Consider the following 10288-nt stretch of genomic DNA (forward strand, 5'->3'; position numbering starts at 1 on the left):
GTGATCGAACCTTATTGGATACTGCTAGTCCACGCCCTTTTCATGACGCACAACACAAGAACGCCTTTTTATAGAACGCGGAAGTACATTAAAATTATGATAGAATGTAGGCTAGTAGCTAGTAAGAAATAACATATGTTATACTGTGAAACATTATAACGCTTGGTTTCTAAATGAAGTGACCTATTTACTTTTACGTTCAATTTATACGAAACAAAAACAGCGGTAGGTAAAAACATACTATAATATTTGCTAACATTAGCAAGTAGCCAAGCGCATTCTCTGTGTATGGATTGTGAGTTTGAATCAGAGCTACAAATATAAGTAACACAAACAATATGTTTAAATTAATCGTTTGTTGAATTTGTCATACAATATACATTCAGTTGTCTCCAACTATGCATATGATTAACGGTGTATTCAAAGACTTTAACATTCAGTAGAACTATTTATTTCATTTTGCAGGCAATGTCTCAGCGGGAATTGAAGGAGGCATTTGTGAGCAATCTCAGTGGGACCAGCCTCGGAGAGGTGGTGATGGGTTCCTTTCTTGCCCCATTGTGCATAATCAGTAGAGGACTCATTTTGATCCAGTATCATCGGAGCATGGGCGCACTACCACTTCCCTGGATGGGCCACCTCATTCTGGACTTCTTCACGATTATACTTCCCCTCGTCCTGTCATGCACTATTCTAAGTGACGTTCTTCATCTAGTTATCATGGCCTTAGCAGTTGTTGTGATTGGTGTACTTTTCCATATTTACCGCAACAGACCGCCTCCTCGTGTTGAACACTTCCCAGATGCCATCAAGAGATTCCTGCAGAGCCATGTTCAGTATAACCAAGTCCCCTTTGTGACCATCTTTAGAGTGCTTGTCAATGTAAAGACGGCCATAAGTATTTTGGCAGTAGACTTTAGTGTGTTCCCCAGGCGTTATGCCAAAACAGAGACCTATGGGACAGGGGTCATGGACTTTGGTGTTGGAGCGTATGTCCTTGCAAATGCACTGGTCTGTCCAGAAGCACGGGGAAAGGAAGCTAAAGGATCCAAATTAGGTCACGTTCTTAAACAGATGTTGTCAGTCTGGCCTCTGGTTATCCTTGGCATGGTCAGGTTAGCGAGTGTCAAAATGACTGGTTACCATGAGCACGTGTCAGAATATGGCGTACACTGGAACTTTTTCTTCACCCTAGCTATAGTCAGAGTGGTGGCCACTGTGCTCTTGGCTGTGTTCCCTCTCACTTGGTCAGGGCTCCTGGCCCTGCTTATTGGTGGCCTTTACCAGTTTACCCTTGAAACTGGACTCAAGTCTTTTATCATTCATAACAGTGACCGCACAGGCTTTCTACAAGCCAACAAAGAAGGCATCTTTTCAGTTATGGGATACATAGCTATTTACATGGCTGGTGTGCATATTGCACTGTACGTGATGCGTCCTCGAACACAAGTGAAAGACTGGCTCAGATTGATTGGTCATTTCTTGGTGGGAAGTTGTGTACTGTATACTGCTTTGTACATATGTCAGACATACATTGATCCAGTGTCTCGGAGAATGGCCAATCTGTCCTTCTGCTTATGGACCATTGCTCAGTCTTTATTTTTCATGTCCTGTCTAGCTACTGCTGATATGATGTTGGTGTTTTTGAAAATAGTATCACACTGTTCCCTGGTTCCATCCTCCTGGAATCCATATAAAAAAGACACCGCTGAGGACAAAACCAAAACGATGGAAGGACTTTGTCTCATTCAAGCTGTCAGTCGTAATCAGTTGTTATTTTTTATGCTAGCAAATGTAATGACAGGATTGACTAACATGATAATGGACACTTTTAGTGGTAGTGATACCTTTTCTGTGTGTGTTTTGCTTTTATACATGTTCACAAACAGCTTTGTGATATTAATTTTACATCTCTGTAAAGTCACTGTGAAATTTTGGTAACCCCTGTATTAAATGGAATATATTCAGTTTATATATAGTCGCCCATAACACCGAATGTGAAGAAGATGTATAAACAATTACATATATTTAAGCATGACATGTTTCCAGACTGTTGCATTTTTTTTTGTCCTCAGCAAAGCTCCTGGCTGTGTCTCAAAAGTTACAGTAGGCCTATACATAATTTCTGAATAAAAAATACTTTTCATTTGTACCATTTTGTCCCAGGAATTACATTTGCGTTAATCGTTCAAACAAACCGAGAGGCAGCTAAATCTTTTTTTGCGTTTTGGACGTCCATATGGACATATCCGGGAGCAGATATTTTGGACGGCGATGGATTAGCAGGGACGTCCCTCGTGCCGTCCATAGAGGGAGCAGATATTTTGGACGGCGTCATAGCCGTCCATAAGGACGGCGATGCTGTTCAGAGTGCCGTCCATAGAGGGAGCAAATATTTTGGACGGCGATGGATTGAATGTTTAGCAGGCTGTTGAGCTAACAACTGCCGAAGGCTACCATAGCATGTAGCTAGCTACATTAACTTTGGATGACTCAATCTTTTGTCAAGTTAATTTGTATGAATTGCATGTTAGTGCAATATTTACGCCTTTATTCTGTTTTTTCACATAATCAGCAGTATGATCTCATGACAATATAGACTTGAAAAACAATATGTTATGGTTTGGGTTTGCCTATAGGCTACATATATTTTAATTATTTTGAGAATTGTTAATAAAGACTCATTTAAAATGTTAACATTGTGTTATGACCCTATGAAATACAATGCCATTTAGGGCCTTTACATAATCATCAGTATAATCTCATGACAATATAGACTTGAAAAACAATATGCCTGTTATGGTTTGGGTTTGCCGAGATATAGGCTAGGCCTGCATATATTTTAATTATTTCGAGAATTGTTAATAAAGACTCATTTAAAATGTTAACATTGTGTTATGACCCTATGAAATACATTGCCATTTAGGTCTTTTAAACCGTCAGTTTAAAGTGTTTTATGGGTGGATTTGAAGCCACCAGTCAGTAGCTCCATTCTTGCGCACGAACTTTGCGCACGGAGACAAACGCAAAACAACAAACACTCGCTTGGAGCGGAGACCAATGCAAAACACAATATGATGTGTTGAGCCAAACCAAAGCCGTCAAAGGCTACCATGAATGTAGCTACAGCAACCGTGGATGACTCAATACGTTTTGTCACGTTATTTTGTATGAATTGCATTTAAGTGAAGGCTATATATTTACGCCTTTATTTTATTTTGAACATACAAAAGTAGGCCAATCAACAATAGAATCTCATGACAATACAGACTTGAAAAACAATATGTTATGGTTAGGGTTTGCCTAGATATAGGCTACATATATTTTAATTATTTCGAGAATTGTTAATAAAGACTAAATTAAGATTTTAACATTGTGTTATGACCCTATGAAATACATTGCCCTTTAGGTCTTTTAAGCCGTCAGTTTAAAGTGTTTTATGGGTGGATTTGGAGCCACCAGTCAGTAGCTCCAAGGCTATTACGTTTTGCATTTGTCTCCGCTCAAAGTGGTTCGTGCGCAACATTGGAGCTACTACGTCCATATGGACGTCCAAAACGCAAAAAAAGATTTAGCTCCTACTGAACAAACCATCATCATATGTTCTAACGTGTAAATATGGAACAGATGTACAATGAATCACTATCTGAGTATTATCAGAATGGCTCTGGGTTTTAAGTATGAGACGAGATCTTTGGAAATAGCAGCCCCTACTGGGATAATGAAGACTCGAGCTGAACAGTTGAGCCAGCTACGTCTTGAGGGCAAAGGTTGGTTAGTAGCTATCATAGCTAATGAAGATTCCGCCACCACTTAGCTACACCTCTGTCGCACTTGTTTGTTTTTGTATAAAAAGGCAACTTTCAAAAACAGGTAAGGATAGTATAATGGTTCATTCCATCAAATAGTCTCAGTCTTTTCGCATGACTTTGCCAAATTGTGTCGTTTTCGACGTAAACAATATAAACGATAATATACGTCAGATAAGCTATCCTGAAAGTCGAGGTGGTTTTGTCGCCACAATTATTTATCGAATTTCCTCAACCTGCTGTCACTTCGCTACTACTAGCTAGTTGTCATGCAAGTGTCATTTATGCTAACTTATCTCGCTTACGGATTCATTAATCATTTTGCTGCTGCTTCGAGACATTTTAGCTGTACTACTGGTATACTATGGTTTTAACTAGCCTAGTTATGTCAAGAATGTTGTAGTAGTTTTGCAATATTATAGGAGTTTGCCAAACGTCTTAGCCAAGAGGCTAACTTTAGCAGTGTAGCCCACATCCCTGTAGTGACAGTTAACTAGCGTTAGCTATCGCCAGAGTAGGAAACGAGTTAGCTAGCATAATCCGGGACGTGTTCTAGCTAGCACTGGGAGCTAGCTAGCAACTTAAGCTTGCTAGCTAGCGTTAGCTATAAGATATAGGTCATTGGTACCAACTGCTACTTAGGAACTAATTTGCAAAGCAGTTATTTAGCACTAATGCACTAAATGACGGTCCGCGTCAAGACATGCAACACTTGTTACTAGACATTGGTTCATCAGAATGTTCCTTATTATTTTCCTTGGCTGTGACACTGTGTAAAGAACTTGAAATGACCCGCGATGTAAGCTTTATCTTAGCCATTGGTGAAACTACGAATGCCGGATTTGCTCAGTATGTCCCTTCTTACAGGCAGCGCTACTGCTAGCTACCACACTACAACAGGAGCTGGAAAGACATGGCGCGTCTGGTTGCGGTTTGTAGGGACGGAGATGAAGATTTCCCATTCCTTGCAAGACAAATTCCTCTTTACATCGATGACACTCTCACGGTAAGAAAGTATTAGTTGAGGTGTTTCTGTCACACAAACTATGCATGTCGGTTGCAAGGTTTCGTAATAAATGATCCGTTTTAAAAGTACCTTAAAACAAACCGTGTCAAAATGCTCGTTAGGTGGCTAGTGTTAGCTAGATAGCAAGGCCTGTCTGTCAAGTAACGCTGACTAGCTTTAGCTTTCTAACGTTTTCCTCCACTGGATTACTTGTGATGTATCACTAGTTGCCTTTAGTACTCTGTCCATTTCATCAAGGGATAAGCATTGTTAAAAATTGTGCAGATATGTTACTGAGCCCTTAATCGATTCTCAAACTGTAAATCAACAGGGACTGCTATCAATTCCCATAATTAATTGTATTCGTCTCTTCTCCATTTGAAGATGGTGATGGAATTTTCTGACAGTGTCATGAACCTGGACAGCCACCAGATCAACAGCTCTCAGATGAAGCAGTTTGTCCAGGTGAGTGGGCTACATGGCACCTGAAGGGATGCCTATCCTCAAGAACAGGGATGCCTTCGCCATAGACTCACACCGTCAGCGCCTCGACCGTGTTGTAACCGAGTGCTTTTCGCCACAGTATCACAGCATGTTGAAGCAACAGGAGCTGAGCGTTGCCATGATGGTGACGTCTAGGGAAGTGTTCAGTGCCCTGACCCAGCTGGTGCCGTGTGTGGGCTGCAGAAGGAGCGTGGAGCGCCTCTTCTCACAGTTGGTGGAATCTGGGAATCCGGCGTTGGAGCCCCTCACTGTGAAACCTACAGGAGTGCTCTCTGCCACCAAGGGGTGTGTGTCAGATGCCAGGAAGCTCTTCACCCTATTTTATGTCCACGGGTAAGACCACTTAGGCTCTTAGGGGAGCAGGCTCGATACTACCAGCTTTCTGAAGATGATGCATTTGAAAGAATTGTTGTTTAAGACTGAAGAAAAGAAAAAAAACTGCCTGTTTTATTGGAGAATAATTCCATGTCTTTGTCAGTCAGGGAAATATTTGAAATCGAATGCTAATGACTGATCCTGTATTGTTGCATGTTCCACAGGTCAAAGTTGAATGGGATGATCGATGCCATTCCAAAAAGCAAAAAGAACAAACGTTGCCAGTTGCACTCCTTAGACACACACAAACCCAAGCCTTTAGGGTGAGTTCTTTTTATTCGATTTTCCATAATACATTCACATGAACAAGATTTCTCTCATGTAGAAAAGTGTAAAGCCAGTTGATTCTGTTCCCGAGACCTGAAAGGAAAGCTAGTTCGTCTCTGTCTTTTTCAAAGATGCTTTTTGCAAAAAAATGTGCTGTGATGCAGTGTGTGCAATGGGATATCTTTATGCATCTGTAGAGAAGGATGCTCTGTGAAAGCGGTAGGTTTAGAGAAAGACAGTGGAGGAGCCAGGACAGACAACAGATGTAGCATCGGGTTTCACTTTGGACCGTTTCAGTTCCCCAGCAGGTAGGCAGCACAGTGTGTTCCCCCAGAAGGACTTTCCCAGTTAGCCTTAACACCAGTCACGGAATATTTGAGGTTGTGGTTATGAAGACGTATTTGAGTTTGTTTGATAGTTTCCCCTCCCTTGAACTTCTTCCTAGCTGAGTGTGCAGTGTACTGTATGTTGAGATGCCATGTTCTGGGGCTGAGCCGTCCTCATGACGAGCCTGGGTGTGATCACAGGGGAAGCTGGATGGACGTGTGGGAGCTCATGTCTCAGGAGTGCAGGGATGAGGTCGTCCTCATTGACAGCGCCTGTCTCCTGGAGACCCTGGAGACATACTTGCGAAAACACAGGTAACTCCTTCACCCTTCAACAACTTCCCCTTCAGGGGGTTGGTTTCCACATTTTAGTTTTAATCTTTGTTTTCCATAACAGTATTTTATAGTTTGCTGGGTCGTTTCCCTGTTTTCTTGCTTGAATTGTTCTTTTTTTTTTTTGCGTGGCAGGTTTTGCACCGACTGCAAGAACAAGGTACTGAGGGCGTACAACATTTTGGTGGGGGAGCTGGACTGCAGTAAAGAGAAGGGCTACTGCGCAGCTTTGTACGAGGGGCTCCGCTGCTGCCCACACGAGCGCCACGTCCACGTGTGCTGCGAGACCGACTTCATCGCCCACCTGCTGGGTCGCGCCGAGCCCGAGTTTGCAGGGGGTTATGAGTACGTAAACCTCCCCGATCCCTCGTTTTTGTTGCCGTCGTTGACCTGTTGTTTCTTGCCGGGGCGGGCGTGCTGTTCCACCGAACGGAGCGTCTGACGTTATGCTCTCCGTTCAGGCGTAGGGAACGTCACGCCAAGACGATTGATATCGCGCAGGAGGAGGTTCTGACCTGCCTGGGGATCCACCTCTACGAGCGTCTCCACAGGATCTGGCAGAAGCTCCGGGCCGAGGAGCAGACGTGGCAGATGCTGTTCTACCTGGGCATCGATGCCCTGCGCAAGAGCTTTGAGGTGGGTGCCATCGCCGCTTTGCATGACGCGTCCACCCCGTAGGGGACATGCGTCTGTCGAGGCGCTCGGTGGACCGCGCCCGTTTCCCCTCGGGGTTCGGCCCCGTCCGTGGGCGACGGATCGGCGGACCAGATGTGTGCCGTACGGTTTATCCGCCGCTCCTTGTGCCTTTTTCCCCCCCCCCTCCAGATGGCGGTGGAGAAGGTGCAGGGGATCAGCCGTCTGGAGCAGCTGTGCGAGGAGCTGTCTGAGGAGGAGCGGGCCAAGGAGCTGAAACAGGAGAAGAAGAGACAGAAGCGCAAGAACAGGCGCAAGAACAAGTGTGGCTTCGACGTGTTGGAGCAGGAGGCCGAGGGCCCGGACAAGGGTCTGGATGAGGTAATCCTCTCTCTCTGTCTCTCTCCGTCTCTGTCTCTCTCTATCTATCTCTCACCCTCTCTCTCTCTCTCATAATGCCAATGATCAGATCCAAGGCATCCTTATGTTGCCGTTGTGCCTCTCAACATGGCCCTTCCAAGCATAGAGACCACCGTTGAATGGTCGTAGCGCTTGACTTCTTTCCCTCCACAGCATGAGTACCCAACACGGTCCCTTTTCTCTGTGGGCCTGCAGGGTCCGTTGGGGTCTGCTGAGGGAGGCTGCAAGGCCTGCGGCAGCCCGGAGGAGCAGGCGGCGGCAGCGGCGGGCCGCGTGGAGGTCATCGTCACCAACGACAGCACTTCCTGCAGCTGCCCGGACGGCGCCGTTCCGGGCTCGCCCAAAGCCAAGAAAGGTAATGCTGCCCATCAGCCACCACCCAAGACCAATCCCCACGCTCACGGTAAGATCCACCCCACCGGTGCCTTTCGTTTTGAGGTCGGTAGCACCATGTAGCTTGGGCACACTGAGCTGATTACAGCTGCTTCCCCCCCATCCTTCTCCCAGGGTTGTCTCCTCACAGCAACGTGAGCGACTGTGGCTACTCCTCCAGCATGGAGGGCAGCGAAACCGGCTCGCGGGAGGGCTCTGACGTGGCCTGCACAGAGGGGATCTGCAACCATGACGAAGCGGGTCAGTTTAGGAGCTTCCCCCCCCCTCCCCAAGTGTCGTTGTGTGTCGTCCGTGACGTAACCTGACCTCGTCAGTCCCCGGTCTCACGGGGGGGAGTCTCCTCTGTAGGTGACTACTCCTGTGGCCACCGCTGTGCCGAGGACAAGGAGGAGGATGGAGTGGACAGCTGCGTGGAGTGCTGGGCCATCTCTGAGGGAAACACTAAGGGCAAGAACAAGAAGAAGAAAAGAAAGAACAAGGGCATGTGCAGTGATCAGGTGAGGAACGTGGGACAGATCGCAATCGCTGAAATGTCATTCGAGGATTTTCCCCCCGACTTGACATGTTCTTTTTCACCAATGTCTTGGGCCTGTTTGTCAGGGTCTGCCTGATGGCGGTGTGTCAGAGGGGAACAGGAAAGGGCTCGGCGCTGCCTCTCCGCACACGTGCAGAAGCAAACAAACATGCAGCACTTTATGCTGTGAAACGTTTGCTAGCATTGCACTTCAGTTGCCGTGGGCGGAGCATCGAAAGAGCATGAGCCAATATCTGGGGCTCCCAGAGGCCATGTTTGGTCAGTGGGACACCAGTGCCAATGGTCTAATGGAACTCCTGGTAAGTCAAATCTAATCTGCAATATAATATTAGAATTTAAATGTCCATGCTTTTGTAATACATTATTATTATGATTATTAATCATAATATTTAATGTTAATAACAGATCTGTTAAATTATGAATTGTATTAATAATCTGTGAACTGCAATATGGGAACCAAATTGAGGGCAACCATGTACGTGTTATCCCTGGAAGTAAATTGTGCATTTTAGGTTTGCCCAGATAGTTTATAACCAAGAAGACCTTTCAATATAGAAATCGGTTTAAGTAAACCGTGCCTTGGTTGTGAAACAGGACGACTCTGAAGTGACTTCAGATGAGGAGAACTGCCTCACACAGGATGAAATCCAGGCGTTTGTGAAGAACAACAAGTCTTTCTACAACAACCGGGATCAGTACCGACAGCACCTGAAAGAGAAATTCACCAATTACTGCCTCTCCACTGAGCAGAGTAAACCAGTGTGTGGCGCAAAGTGGTTTGCCACCGCCACCGGCGTCAATTAGTTATCCACATGAAATCTTTGTACTGGAAAACACTCATTATTACCACTGCTGCGCCGCCTCTGAAGAGAGAAACTTCAGAAGTATGATGTGTTGTCTTGTTCCCAATTTTTTTCCCACCCTTTTGTTTAAAGTAATTGGGAATTATTTTCTATGTCAAACTGTCTCCCTGTCACCTATTTCCCCTCTATCTGGCCCTTCTCCTCACTCCTCTGCCCCCTCCCTGACCAAGCCCAGCTGTTATTTCTGAACTGGTATGTAGGGCTGCTGGTGAGAGCACAGTGGATTTTGATAATCAAGCTTGCAAAGCTGTGACATTAGGGTTAGATGTTGATAGTCTTATGTTTTTTTTTGCATTTTCTATTTTGTTCCACATCCTGTGACGCATCATTTTAGTGGCAAAAGTTGTACCAATTCCAATGTGTACAGAAATGAAATTATCTGAATATAAAGATTTTACAGAAAATAAACATCCATTTATAACGAGATGGATGAGAAGTTAAGAGCGTTATGTGCGAAATTTACAAAAATAAAGAATATTTATTAATATGCATTACACCGTTGTTTTGATTTTTTATTTTAGGTCGGTTTAGTCTTCCATGTGCAAATTGACAAATGTCATCCACAATGCCGTTGTCAACAAGGCACCAGTAGATGGCATTGTTAGACAAGTTTAGCCCGTTTTTGGTTTCTCCTTATCATTACAGGAGTTGTTCCAGAGACTACAGGAGAATTCCATTTCTGAATAGCATTTAGTTTCAATATTGCCATAATTCTGTTCAATGTTTTCTACTTCTCAAACCTTAATCATACAGTAATAATACTTTTATAATATATTTTCAACAAACATTATTTTAATGAGACATACATTATATTTTTGCCAAAT

The 10288-nt window shown here is 44.5% G+C and overlaps 2 protein-coding genes across 3 annotated transcripts; both read left to right on the plus strand.

Annotated features, from left to right (window-relative positions):
* The first annotated feature begins 55 nt into the window (after nucleotides 1–55).
* Nucleotides 56–2152, plus strand: pigw (phosphatidylinositol glycan anchor biosynthesis, class W). Its single transcript, XM_047020781.1, has 2 exons — nucleotides 56–225; nucleotides 466–2152. Exon 2 carries the CDS (start codon nucleotides 469–471, stop codon nucleotides 1939–1941), a length of 1473 nt encoding a protein of 490 aa, XP_046876737.1. The 5' UTR covers nucleotides 56–225; nucleotides 466–468; the 3' UTR covers nucleotides 1942–2152.
* Nucleotides 2153–3733: 1581 nt separating this feature from the next.
* On the plus strand, nucleotides 3734–9958 carry ggnbp2 (gametogenetin binding protein 2). Of its 2 annotated transcripts, none has more exons than XM_047020745.1 (14): nucleotides 3734–3873; nucleotides 4677–4815; nucleotides 5200–5280; nucleotides 5399–5652; nucleotides 5859–5957; nucleotides 6489–6602; nucleotides 6756–6965; nucleotides 7082–7256; nucleotides 7446–7634; nucleotides 7869–8076; nucleotides 8181–8306; nucleotides 8415–8563; nucleotides 8667–8900; nucleotides 9196–9958. In XM_047020745.1, exons 2-14 carry the CDS (start codon nucleotides 4723–4725, stop codon nucleotides 9403–9405), a joined length of 2142 nt encoding a protein of 713 aa, XP_046876701.1. In that variant the 5' UTR covers nucleotides 3734–3873; nucleotides 4677–4722; the 3' UTR covers nucleotides 9406–9958. The 2 variants fall into 2 exon arrangements, with proteins under 2 accessions (XP_046876701.1, XP_046876702.1); XM_047020746.1 differs by having other exon boundaries at nucleotides 7869–8028.
* The last annotated feature ends 330 nt before the right edge of the window (nucleotides 9959–10288 follow it).

The sequence above is a fragment of the Hypomesus transpacificus genome, chromosome 5 (assembly GCF_021917145.1).
Source record: "Hypomesus transpacificus isolate Combined female chromosome 5, fHypTra1, whole genome shotgun sequence".
In the NCBI taxonomy this organism is placed as follows: Eukaryota; Metazoa; Chordata; class Actinopteri; order Osmeriformes; family Osmeridae; genus Hypomesus; species Hypomesus transpacificus.

What these genes read in the sequence shown, in the direction of transcription:
- ggnbp2 (XM_047020745.1), top strand. Translation starts at nt 4,723, where the DNA reads ATGGCGCGTCTGGTTGCGGTTTGTAGGGACGGAGATGAAGATTTCCCA. An exon ending in ACATACTTGCGAAAACACAG is followed by an intron (nt 6,603 to 6,755) that starts GTAACTCCTTCA and finishes TTTGCGTGGCAG; the next exon opens with GTTTTGCACCGACTGCAAGA. An exon ending in CCCTGCGCAAGAGCTTTGAG is followed by an intron (nt 7,257 to 7,445) that starts GTGGGTGCCATC and finishes CCCCCCCTCCAG; the next exon opens with ATGGCGGTGGAGAAGGTGCA.
- pigw (XM_047020781.1), top strand. Translation starts at nt 469, where the DNA reads ATGTCTCAGCGGGAATTGAAGGAGGCATTTGTGAGCAATCTCAGTGGG.